We start from the raw sequence: 13,642 nt of genomic DNA on the forward strand, positions 1-13,642 counted from the left end.
GGAAGCCAGAATGTCAGTTTGTTACCTCACACTGAGAACCCTTTTCTGTGGATGAGAAATGAACACCAGTGTGATTACTCTCTTCCTATGCTGAAAGCCAAGTTCTAGTCCATGGATTATATGGTGAACACTGTCAGGCTGAGGGCAGTTGAGTGGATAAAGGAAAGCCAAGTCATACGTCAAGGCTGACTGGCTGTGCATGTGGAGCCTGTTGCTTGGATGGGCACTATTCATATTTATCTCTGTTACCTAATTTATTGTTAATGTTTTAGAATCTACAGATTAGCCCAGGTGATACCCTTTCCACCCCTAGCTGGGGAGATTTGAGGTGACTTCATACCTCTGGCATGGCTCCTGATTGCTGATTGTGTGACCTTGAGCAAGCATGTCATTTCCCTCATTTCTGGGTTTTCGGTAGACTTTTCAATGGAACCTCCAAGTACTGATAATCATAAACTACCAGGCCTCACTTTCCTCATCTGTAAGACAACCGATTAATTAGCTAAGCATTAGTGCAACTCCCAGTTCTCAATTTCTACCTTCAAATTTCAGCAAATTCTCCTCTTAATCAAAAATTCTGCCATTTAGGAAGCTTCGCTTTCCTCTGTTGGATGACATGATTCCTGACCCAGTCCCTCTGGCTTGTTGGCATTAAATGAGGCTAACAGCTTTCCTTGGCTCTTTTTAAAGGACAGAGCTGATTTCAGTCATCTATGAATTTGGATTCCAGCTCTGTCCTCATGGTGTTTCTTTTGAACAATCATGTCCCTCTTTTTCACTGGGGTTTCAGAAATGATTTCCTTACCCTGTTTTCCATCAGTATTTTTTTAACAGGAATTCTGTAGTGAAGAAGTTTCTCCTATCCATGTTCCGGTTGCCATAAAATATGGCTCATAAGGAAAAGAATAAATGCTTACTTCTTTCACTTTATCAATAATATGACTAACGAATGGGTACCTTAACAACCTCCAGTGGTGATCAATGAGTGTTGTTTTTTTTTAAAAAATCTATTAAACTCGGGATTTCATATAGATCCATATTGATGTAATCATTGTAAATGAATGCGGTCAGTATTGCTTTTGATGAGATTGACATGATGTCTGAAATTTGCTTTAAACTACTCCAGCACCTAAAAGACAAAGCAACACCAAAGGGAGTGGGATGGATAAAACGAGAAGTTTTGAAATTGTTGATATTTGGCAATTATATGAGAAGTCTACAAAAAGTTAAGGGAAAATGTATATATCATGAATAAATGCATGAACTTCAAAGTTTTTTCACCAAAAATTTTACCTTTTAATTCCATTTTGCAGACTTTTGAAGTACTTTCATACCACTTAATTTTGTTTTGAGGATGGTTGATATTTTTGAGAATAAAATAGTTCCCAAAAGACACATAATTCTAAGGTTATCAGAGGTATAAATGTGAGCACAATCACTAACTCTGGCCTGTCTATAAATTCCATGGATAAAATTCCTTTGATTTCTATTGAAAATCCATATACCCAGTCGCAGTTCCTCAATCCTATACTCTGTGATCATGCAAAATATGTGCACATTGCCAGCGCCGTGGCACACTTGGCTAATCCTCCACCTGCGGCAGCAGCACCCCGGGTTCTAGTCCCAGTTGGGGCGCCAGATTCTGTCCCAGTTGCTCCTCTTCCAGTCCAGCTCTCTGCTGTGGCCCGGGAGGGCAGAGGAGGATGGCCCAAGTGCTTGGGTCCCTGCACCTGCATTGGAGACCAGCGGCCATTAGGGGAGTGAACCAATGGAAGGAAGACCTTTCTCTCTGTCTCTCTCTCACTGTCTATGACTCTACCTGTCAAATAAAAAAATTTTAAAAATGTGCACATATGTCCATGATTTTGCAAAGAATTTTCATCAGAATTTCAATATGTTCATTTATTGGACATTTATAAAATCTAGTCTTGATAACTTAGGTGTTCCACTTTTGAATGAAGCAATGGCCAGCAAATAATATAATATGAAAAGTGATAACACAAATGTCCCTAGATGCCTTAAGAATTTGAAAGATAGTTGCTTATGCTCTTTGGACTTATGCTGTAACATAACCCAACATTTTTAGCCATTCTGAACTGACTTCTTTCGTCTAATGATGATGTTTGTCTTTCCAGGTTTAAGCTTATCTATTCATGGGGCTGAAAAGCGTTTGCAAATCCATCAACGGCGAAGTGTGGCAAGCCGCCCTGGGTCACGTCGTCATCGTCGCTTGCCTGTGGTCAGGCATTCCTCACTTCCACCAGGCAGAAGGTCAATAAAAATGGAGGCAAGCTCTTCTGGAATCACTGATGGAAAAACCAAAATTTTCCACCCAGGTAATACACAGGGTAGTTCATCAAGATACCCTTGTTAGCAGCAACCTGCCCCAACCTGCATTATCTTTTAATTATATTATTATGTCATACTTTCAGTTGAGCTTGCTTTTTTAGTCTTATTTTTCTTTTCTGCCTCTTCATTACAAACAGTGGTAAATGCCACCAAGACCAATAAGGAGAGAGAGGGGGGGTTGATGTATCAGAGAAGGTTAAGGTAGCATTCCACCCACAGCAGTAGAATCTAAGTGAAAATCAGACTGAATGACGTCTTGACAGTTCAGAAAAACCTGTTATATAATAAAAATGTGTAGATTTGGACTTTCCTTGATGATTTGTTCAAAGATAGCCCAGGGAATATATAAAATGAAAAATGACTTTTTGAAAGCTTGAATTGGCTTACTCACATCCTTGTGAGGTCAAGAGAGAAGACTAGGGGCCTCGTATGAAGTTTCAAGGTTTCTGGGCGGCATTCCTCTTAAAAATGTTAAAATACATTTAGTTTTTAGTACAATTAGTTTATGGCAATAAAAACAAATAATCTAATTAAAAAAACAGGTAACTCCAGATAAAAGATTTCGTCTGTTTGTTTATGTAAGAAGTTTACTTAAGTATTCAGTCATTCATTAAACAAATATTTATTGAGTGCCTATTCCATGTTAGGCGTTGTTTTGAGTGAGGAAGAAACATCAGTGAACAAGGCAACAATGTTCCTGTGTGGTGACATCATAGAAATGTGCTATTATGAGAGAATTCAGAAGTAACTAAGGCTGGCGCCACAGCTCACTAGGCTAATCCTCCGCCTTGTGGCGCCGGCACACCGGGTTCTAGTCCCGGTCAGGGCACCGGATTCTGTCCTGGTTGCCCCTCTTCCAAGCCAGCTCTCTGCTGTGTCCAGGGAGTGCAGTGGAGGATGGCCCAAGTGCTTGGGCCCTGCACCCCATGGGAGACCAGGAGAAGCACCTGGCTCCTGCCTTCGGATCAGCGCGGTGTGCTGGCTGCAGCGCGCCGGCCGCGGCAGCCATTGGAGGGTGAACCAACGGCAAAGGAAGACTTTTCTCTCTGTCTCTCTCTCTGTCCACTCTGCCTGTCAAAAAAAAAAAAAAAAAAAAGTAACTAAGAAAAACTCTCACCCTGTCTCAAGCCCTCGCTGTAATGCTCTGGCAGAGACTTCATGTGCCCTCCCCCCCCCACCCCATGGAAGCCAAGTCTTTCCCGTTAGCCATCTTAGATCACCTTCTCTCTCTTTTTGCTAATCTCACTAAGAAGCACCACAGCCTTTGGACATGAATTACTCCAAGTGCCTCTTTCTCTGTCTTCAAATGGATCACTGTTGATTCCCATTCTTTCCTCTTTTCCTCATTTTCAGAAGACAAAGGGGCCTCCTCCTGTCCTTTTTTCACCATAGACAGTACATTTTAAAAATAATCACAGATCACTAAAGCTCTAGAGTATATCCTTCCTAACCATTTGTTTGACAAATATAAAACAAGGTTTGACAAAACTGGTTTTGCAACAATGTTGATACACACAGGCATTTCTTTCCCTTAATTATTTTCTTTTTTAATTTTAGCTCCCACATATAAGGGAGAATGTGCAGTATTTATCTTTCTGTGTCTGGCTTATTTCACTCAATGTTATATCCTCCAGTTGCAGAATTTCATTCTTTTTAGAGCTGAATAATCCATTGCACGTGTGTGTGTGTGCATATGTGTGTGTGTGTGTCTGTGTGTCTGAGGATACACCATGTTTCCTCTATCCATTCATCTAATCATAGATAACTTAGTTGATTTCATATTATAAACATGGTGGTGCAGGTATCTCTTTGGCTTTGGGGTATATACCCAGGAATGAGATTGCTGGATCATGTGGCACATCTGTTTCTGGTTTATAAAGAAATCACCATATGTATTCGACAGTAGCTGCACTAATTTACATTCCCACCAACAGTGTATAAGAGTTCCCCTTTCTCCACATCCTCACCAGCATTTGTTTTTCTCTGTCTTTGGATAATATCCATTCTGACAGGAGTGAGGTGATCTCATTGTGGTTTTGATTTGCATTGCTTTGATGGCTAGTGATGTTGAGCATTTTTTCATATATTTGTTGGCCATTTGTATTTCATCTTTTTGTGAACTCTGTTGAGGTCTGTTACTGATTTCTGTTTTTTTTAAAGATTTATTTATTTATCTTTTTTTTAAACTTTTATTTAATGAATATAAATTTCCAAAGTACGACTTATGGATTACAATGGCTTTCCCCCCATACCGTCCTTCCCACCCACAACCCTCCCCTTTCCCACTCCCTCTCCCCTTCCATTCACATCAAGATTCATTTTCATTATCTTAATATACAGAAGATCAGCTTAGTATACATTAAGTATGGATTTCAACAGTTTGCTCCCACACAGAAACATAAAGTGAAAAATAATAGATGATTTTTTTTAAATGATGATGAAATCAGATCAGACCTATTGTCATATTTAATCCCAGTGAGAGTCAAGTTGGGAATTGATAATTTCTTTTTTTTTTTTTTACAGTAAGTAAGGATTTCAACAGTTTGCACCCCCATAGAAACACAAAGTGAAATATATTGTTTGAGTACTCGTTATAGCATTAAATCTCAATACACAGCACATTAAGGACAGAGATCCTACATGAGGAGTAAGTGCACAGTGACTCCTGTTGTTGACTTTACCAATTGACACTCCTGTCTATGGCATCAGTAGTCTCCCTATGCTCCGGTCATGAGTTTCCAAGGCTATGGAAGCCCTCTGAGTTCTCCGATTCTTATCTTGTTTAGACAAGGTCATAGTCAAAGTGGAGGTTCTCTCCTCCCTTCAGAGAAAGGTACCTCCTTCTTTGAAGACCTGTTCTTTCCACTGGGATCTCACTCGCAGAGATCTTTTGCCAGAGTGTCTTGGCTTTCCATGCCTGAAATACTCTCATGGGCTTTTCAGCCAGATCCGAATGCCTTTAGGGCTGATTCTGAGGCCAGAGTGCTATTTAGGACATCTGCCATTCTATGAGTCTGCTGAGTATCTCACTTCCCATGTTGGATCACTCTCCCCTTTATTTACTCCATCGGTTAGTGTTAGCAGGTACTAGACTTGTCTATGTGCTCCCTTTGACTCCCAGTCCCTCCACCATGACCAACTGTGAACTGAAATTGATCCCCTGGAACAGTGAGATGGCATTGGTACATGCCACCTCGATGGGATTGAATTGGAATCCCCTGGTATGCTTCCAACTCCACCACTTGGGGCAAGTCAGCCTGAGCATGTCCCAAATTATACATCTCTTCCCTCTCCCATTCCCACTCCCATGTTCAACAGGGATCACATTTCAGTTAATTTTCAACACTTAAGAATAACTGTGCATCAATTACAGAACTAAACCAGTCATATTAAGTAGAACAGATAAAAAAACTACTAAGAGGGATAATGTATTTATCTTTAACAGAGAGAGAGAGAGAGAGAGAGAGAGAGAGAGATTTTCCATCCACTGATTCGCTCCCCAAACAGCCAAAGCAGCCAGAGCTGAACCAGACAAAAGCCACTAGCTTCTTCGGGGTCTCCCACGTGGGTGCAGGGGCCCAAGCACTTGGGGCCATCCTCTGCTGCTTTCCCCAGGCACATTAGCAGGGAGCTGGATCAGAAGTAGAGCAGCCAGGACTCGAACTGGCACCCATATGGGATGCTGGCACTACATACAACAGCTTTACTTGCTGTGGCACAACGCCAACCCCCTTTACCCATTTCTTGATTGGTTGATTTTATTTTGTGCTTAAGTTTTTTAGTTGCTGATATATTTTATGTAGTAATCCTTTGTTACACAGGTACCTTGCAAATATTTTTTCCCATTCTGTTGCATGTCTCTTCACTCTGTTTCCTTTGTGCAGAAGCTTCAGAGTTTGATATAACCCCATTTGTCTAGTTTTGTTTTTGTTCTCTGTGCTTTGGTGGTCTTATCCAAGATGTTATCACCTACACCGGTGTCTTTAAGCATTTCCTCTATATTTTCTTCAGCAAATTCATAGCTTCCCACTGTCCTTGTCCAAGCCTTCATCCATGTCCTTTGGCCTTGACCACCTCTCCTCTCTGGAACCTTTCTCAGGAGAATATGCTGTTTCCCCGCAGTCTGTGAAAAAGGCTGAAGCTTCTTTCTTTTGAATCAGCTTCATTTGACACTGTATCTTTTTCTGTTTTTTTTTTTCTTCCTCCCTTCTCAAACTTCTGAAATAGCAATATGCCTTTTTTTGCTCTGTCCTCGCACTTCTAGACCTTGTTCAGCTAACACAATTTCTAGTTCCTTCTCCATATGTCTGTCATTGAGGCCCTTAGTGACTTCCCTTTGCCACATCATGATGGATGCTTTCACACTGTTTCATGTACCAAACCAGGGGGACCACCCAGTCCTTCCTAAAACACTGTTCCCACAGCTTCCATACCAGTCTTCTTTCTTTCTTTCTTCTTCTCTTTCCTTGCATCTAACTATCCTGGTTTCCCAACCTCCAATATCTCTTTCTTCCTTTTGTTCCTGTGTCAGTACATCCTTTCTGGCAAATCCAATCATCTATCTCTACCTCTGAATGTCTCATTTATCTTTTATTTTTCTTACTAATAATAAGGTCAAGTTCAAACCTTTTACCATGTTAAAAAACAAATGTCCTTTATGAACTGGCTTCTGCTCCTTGTTCATTTTTTTCCCCACCTCTGGCTCACCAATGTACTAGGCAGGGTTTTACCCTGCATAACCACTAGAATAGATATTCTAAAAACTGAATTGTTTTTCTACATTGTAAAGCCTGGCTAGGCAAATCTGAAATCCACAGAGAAGACTATTTGGAAGGGTGAGCTAGAAAATCTTGGGCACAGTTGGAGCTGTAGTCCGTAGGTAAAATTTCTTCTTCAGAGAAGTCTCAGCTTGGCTTTCTAAGGCCTTCAAACTAATTAAATCAGTCCTCACCTGGATTATCCAGGGTAATCTCCCTTTCTGAGAGTCAAATGATTATGGATATCAATTACTCTATAAAACAGCTTCATTGCAATGCTAATTTAGTATTCACTGAATAACTGGGATCGATAGCCTAGCCATGTTGAGATATCAAACAGATCATCATATCTAGTCATACTGACTTTCAGTTCTTAACATATGTCGCTCCCCCTCTTCATGGAGGAGCAACACAGGACCCTGCGCTGTTCTTTCGTCTGCTCGGCCCTTCCCGGGTTTGCTGCTGGTCCTTCCCGGGTTGGCTACTGTCCCTTCCACCTCTGTGGAAGGGCGGTTCCCCCTGGCCACTTTCCCCACTTCCGCAGGGGAGCGGCACACCGCCGGCCGGCTCTCTCGGGGGCTGCACAGGTGTTCCTTCAGATGTTCCCCTTAGATGTTCCTCGTGCATGCCGTCTCTCTCCTCCTTTATAGTCCTCCTCCGCCAATCCCAACTCGGCTGCCCACACGCCGAGTACGCTGCTCTCCTCCAATCAGGAGCAGGATCAGCTCCTGGAGGTCATCACTCAAGTTGGCAAGAGGCAGCTGCGTAGAAGCTGTTTTCTCCTCTCCCAGCGCCATATTGTGGGAGAGCAGATGCATAGAATAAGTCTTAATTCCAGTAACTCAGTCCAGTCCGGGTTGCTCCCCACAACATACATATGTGGTCCTGTTTCATTCCATCCAACTTTTGCTCATGCTGTTCTTTCTAGAATGCCTCAGTTTGGCTGTATTATTTTTAAACATTTTGAAACAGCCTGTCACTTGTGCACTGCAAGGTGTTCAAGGATATGAATCTTTGCTTTCCCAATATGTATTTGTATGGTAGGAAGGAACTGAACCTTAGTTAACTATTTTTAGACTATTGTAATAGCTTTCTAATTATTCTACCTATCTTTTTTTCAACAGATATTTATTGAGGGCATGATAGTTTGCCAGGTACTCTTTAGTACTTAGGACTCATCATGAATGAAGAAGTCAAAGGTCCCTGGCCTTGAGAAGTTCACCTAATAGCTGGGAGAGGAAATAATAAACATAAATAAGCTATGTGACATATACATATATATATGTACTATATATGTTATGTTTATGTATACATTTATTAAATATATATTGTTCAGGAAGGATATAGGCATTATAGGTGAAAGAAAAAGTAAAATAATCAGTAGAAAGGAGGTGGTTACAGTAGGACACATTGTTGCAGAGATGGTGATCAAATACTAGAATTTGCAAAGAGTGCCATATAAATATCTAGGAAACTTTACTTAAGCAGGAGGACAGTTGGTGAACAGGCCCCAGGGTAGGAGTAACTCTGGTAGTTTTAGAAATATCCTGAAAGACCTTGAACCTGAAGGGGAGTGAATGCATGGAGAAATCAGCTTGCCAAACTCATAGGGATGAGTTGGGGCAGAACTTTGTGGACCAGTGCAAGGACTTTGAGCCCTATGTGAAATGAGAGCCCCTACATGGTTTTGAGCAGAAGAATCTAATGATTTTTATTTTAATAGGCTTGGTTTTGACCATTGTTTGAGAATAGACTATGGAAGGATCTGATAAAAGTAGGAAGTTCAGATAAGAAGCTTCTAGAATAATTCAATTAGGAGATGATGGTAGTTATCTCATAGTGAGAATGTGGATTCTGGATGAGTTTTAAGTTGGACCTACACAGTTTTCCAAAGGATTTGATGTGAGATAACAGAGAAAAAAGAATGATTCTAAAGTTTTTGGCCAGGGTATGGTATTAGTTTCACCTGAAATGGAGAAGACTATGAGGGAAGCAGATTTGGTGTGATTGAGGGCAAATGTGGAGCTGAGATGAGAAGTTTTATTGCATAGACATAGTATTAAGAACTGGTGACATCACATGGATGGTTGGATGAACTTATCTGGAGTTTGAAAGATTGGTTTGGGAAGGAGATGTAATATTGGCAGTTGTTGACATGTAAGTGGTACTTAAAGCCATCATGTGAAAGGGGGTGACTGAAAGAAGTATAAGTGTGTAAGGAGCTGAAGGTCAAATACTGAGGTCAGGGCCATTGCCATAGGTAAAGGATCAGAGAGGACACAAACATCAATAATGAAGGCCAAGAATTATAATAATGGAGGAAAGCCAGAAGTGCTGCCTTTAAAAAGAAATAAATTTATTAAGAGAAGAGTTATCTCGTTAAGTGTTGTTGAGAATTAAATTAAGATGAGCAGCAAGAACTGGCAATTGATTTTAGTGAAGTGGGGGTCAATGGTGATTACAATAATTGTAGTCTTGGTAAAGGTGGGGGAATTGAAATTCTGAAATGGGTTTAAGAAGGAGTTAGAGGGCCGGTGCCGCGGCTCAATAGGCTAATCCTCAGCCTGTGGCGCCAGCACACTGGGTTCTAGTCCCAGTCAGGGCGCTGGATTCTGTCCCAGTTGTCCCTCTTCCAGTCCAGCTCTCTGCTGTGACCCGGAGTGCAGTGGAGGATGGCCCGTCCTTGGACCCTGCACCCACATGGGAGACCAGGAGAAGCACCTGGCTCCTGGCTTCGGATCAGCGCAGTGCACTGGCCGCAGCGTGCTGGCTGCAGCGGCCATTGGAGGGTGAACCAACGGTAAAGGAAGACCTTTCTCTCTGTCTCTCTCTCACTGTCCACTCTGCTTGTCAAAAATTAATTAATTAATTAATTAAATAAAAGAAGGAGTTAGAGCACACACATTAAGTATTGTGAATATAAGCAATTTTTTGAGCAATTTTGCTCTGAGGTGAAGAAATCGCACTGGCTACAGGTCAAGAGAGAGTTTATTTTCGAATTAGCAAATCTCCAGAAGATGATTCATGATGTTCAAGAGAATGGAGAAGTCATGATATAAGCATCAATGAGAATATGGGAGCTGTGCACAACAGGATCATGGATGGTTTATTCGCAATAATAGATAACAGGTAGGAAGGGGGGATATGGGTGTTGGCAGATGTGATAAGGATCTAAGAAGTTATTTTCCTACTGTGTCAGTTTTATCTATAATGTTGAAAGCAAGATCATCACTGAAAATGAGAATAGAACCAAGGAGAGCAAGAGCAAGAATGACCAGGGTAGAGTGGAGGGATGGGGGAAGAGAGAGACATGACATTAAAGTAGGAGTAATTAGCTACAGGAGTGAAGGCACAGAATAAGTGGAGATTTGGATTTGAGCAGGATTACAGTTTTGCTAAAGAAGTAGGAACGAAGAGGGAATTGAAAGTGCATGAAAGGCATTGATTATGGTGATTAATTGTGTGATTTTAAACTTGGTAAAGAGGTCAGTGAAGACATCAAAGACATGAGGAACAGTGGTAAGATCAACTGGAATTCCCAAAGGGGTGAAAAGGGTATTGGGATTAGAGTAGAGGTGCTCAGAGGACAGAATAAATGATACTAATTTGGTGGAGATGGGCTGCCACTGGTAATGACAAGGTCTAGACCAGGACATGAAATAAAGCTGAGGGCAAGATCATTGGACAGAAAGATTCCAAGGGACTGAGAGACCAGGGTGTGGGGAGGATAATATACATATGTATTGAAATGGTAACAAAAAAATTGGCAGTTTTGGAGTGAATGATAGACCAGGAATTAACCTCCTTAAGAAGTAAGAGAATACGATCTGGAAGGTAGCAGCTAAATGCAAAGATGAGGGGTGAAAGATGTTATAACATACTAACTGAGATTCAAGACTTGAAGTACTTAGGGAAAAGGGTAGGGCAATGTTCTGAAAGTGGCTTTGAGATGCAAAGAAAATGCCTACTTCTGTTGATCCATTATGCCAGCTATGGGAGAAAAATAGTACCATGGGAAAGAGCAAAGGAAGCAGTGACTTTTGGAAAGACCTAAATTTTCTTTATTTTTTTGGAGAAAGATTTATTTATTTATTTGAAAGGCAGAGTTACAGAGAGGGTGAAGTTGGGGGGAGGGTAGAGGGAGAAAATGAATGAATGAATGAATGAATGACTACACAAGTATCTTCCACCTGCTGGTTCACTATCCAAACAGCTACAAGAGCCAGTGCTGAGCCAATCCAAAGCCAGGAGCCTGGAACTCCATCTGGGTCCCCTACAGGGGTGGCACTGTCCCAAGTGCTTGAGTCATCTGATTTCCCAGGTGCATGGCCTGGAACTGGATCAGAAGTGGAGCAGCCAGGACTCAGCCAGCACCCATGGGATGAGAGCATCACAGGTGGGGACTTAGCCCACAGAGCCACAACTCCAGCCCCAAGATCCAGGTTTTTGTTTGGACAGTAAGATGAAGAGTACATTCTGGGAAGACACTGATGTCATTCAGAAAATTCTGGAGGGCCCAGCAGTGGAAAGGTTTTGGAGGTTGGGTAATCACCTTCAATGGCTCTCTCTGTTTACTTTTCTAGAACATCTCAAAGTCCTTCTCTGTAAAAGATGGTTGCTACCAGCCCTTCTCTTAAAAAATCTCTAAGTCCAGAATAAAGGGAAGCCTTGTTTGCCAGTTTTTTCAAGCCTGCTATCATTTAACCTCTCCCTACTTTCTGGACTTATCTCCTTCGAAATTCCCTTTGCCCATTTTCTTCTGCTGTAACCATCCACAGCTTTTTCACAATTTCTTAGGAAGGTTTTCACTTGTTCATTTCTCTGACATTGCTCAATCTCCTTCCTCATTTTGTAATGTTTTCCCCCTAATGAATTTCTACTTAGCCCTTCTTGATCTTCCAAATAAAACTAATTCTGTTTAATCCAAGAACCCTTTCTAGATCTCACAAGTCAGAAATGATCTCGCACTTCCCTCTGCTTCCACAGAACTTGGAAGCCTCATCAAATTTATCTGTCTTTAGGGTTTCATAGCTCTTCTGGAAGGCAGGGAGTGTATTCAATTGATCATTGTGTCTACCATCACTCCAAATGCATGCATTGTTCAGAATAGATTCCTAATAAATGACTACTTCTTGTGTATCAAAATCTGTTCAAATATAGCTTTCACCTTCTGAAGTTATACAAGCTAAATCTGCTCCTTCTTTCATGATGATCCTTCAGTTGTTAAAAAAAAATCTTGAGCTATTTTCCAACTGAAATATTCCCAGGTTTATTCAGAGCTTCCTTGAGTGACATAGTATTCAGCTCCTTTAGCACCCTAACCACCCTACTCTTAGAAACAGTCTCATTTCATTACTGCCTCCTTGGAATTGAAGAGGATATTCTGTTAGAGTCTGACCCATGAAGAGTGAAGTTAGTCTGTCCTTTCTTTAACTGACATCTTGTGCTGATATTTATAGGTTAAAAATTAAAGAAATGTTATTAAGATGTTTCTTAGCCAGCGCCGTGGCTCAATAGGCTAATCCTCCACCTTGCGGCGCCGGCACACCGGGTTCTAGTCCCGGTCGGGGCGCCGGATTCTGTCCCGGTTGCCCCTCTTCCAGGCCAGCCCTCTGCTATGGCCAGGGAGTGCAGTGGAGGATGGCCCAGGTGCTTGGGCCCTGCACCCCATGGGAGACCAGGAAAAAGCACCTGGATCCTGGCTCCTGCCATCGGATCAGCGCGGTGCGCCGGCTGCAGCGGCGGCCATTGGAGGGTGAACCAACGGCAAAGGAAGACCTTTCTCTCTCTGTCTCTCTCTCTGTCCACTCTGCCTATCAAAAAAAAAAAAAAAAAGATGTTTCTTAATGATATAATATCAACATGGGATAATTTAATATATTTCAAATCACTGGTTTACCCACAAAAACACATCACTACATTTATTTATCTATCATTTTATCATGGGTTATTAAACCCTACATTCATTGACTATTGGTTGAAAATACAAATAAAGCCAATCTGTTAGCACTGGTGTATGATTAAGAAAAATTATGTTAAATTAGAATTAGTAACATTTTTAAAGGAAAGTATTTTTAAAATTCATCATTCTGGCAAGGTAGTATATAATTTCAATTTCATCCTCCTTATTTTTAGTATACTTGCATTAATGCATCATAGTCCTCTGTTGGAAAATTGCAGAAGAGCTTTCAAACTGAATTTCTTATTTTTAGTGAGTCATAGATATTAGAAGCAGCATGGAAATTTTAGTCATATTGAAGTCTATTAAGTCATCCATCTACTTTTTACAAAGCTAATAATCCCAGTTCTGAAAGTGCTTTCTAAAAGCCCTCCTAGTCTTGTTGTTAAGTATGAAAATAAAGAGCACAGAGTTTTCTGGATCTTCCATGCCATCAGCCTGAATAATTTGTTTATCTCCCCTTTGAATTTATAAACATTCTGAGTACCTACTGTGTACTAACAAATATGTACGTGGATGGGACTCCATTTGAAGCTGGAATAATGCAGAATTCCATTGAACATCAACTTTAGGGAAC

At 41.2% G+C, this 13,642-nt stretch overlaps 1 protein-coding gene across 4 annotated transcripts in view; it reads left to right on the forward strand.

Moving 5' to 3' along the window:
- ANO4 (anoctamin 4) overlaps positions 1 to 13,642 on the forward strand; it is a 561,128-nt gene that overhangs the window by 262,100 nt on the left and 285,386 nt on the right. For all 4 annotated transcript variants that reach the window (XM_008256958.5, XM_008256960.5, XM_002711221.6 and 1 more), the window contains one exon: positions 2,136 to 2,336. In XM_008256958.5, the coding sequence (XP_008255180.1) occupies positions 2,136 to 2,336 (201 nt within the window). The remainder of the gene's footprint in view (positions 1 to 2,135; positions 2,337 to 13,642) is intronic.

Source organism: Oryctolagus cuniculus, chromosome 11 (genome assembly GCF_051225735.1).
Source record: "Oryctolagus cuniculus isolate XC-2025 breed Fujian yellow rabbit chromosome 11, ASM5122573v1, whole genome shotgun sequence".
Classification (NCBI taxonomy): domain Eukaryota; kingdom Metazoa; phylum Chordata; class Mammalia; order Lagomorpha; family Leporidae; genus Oryctolagus; species Oryctolagus cuniculus.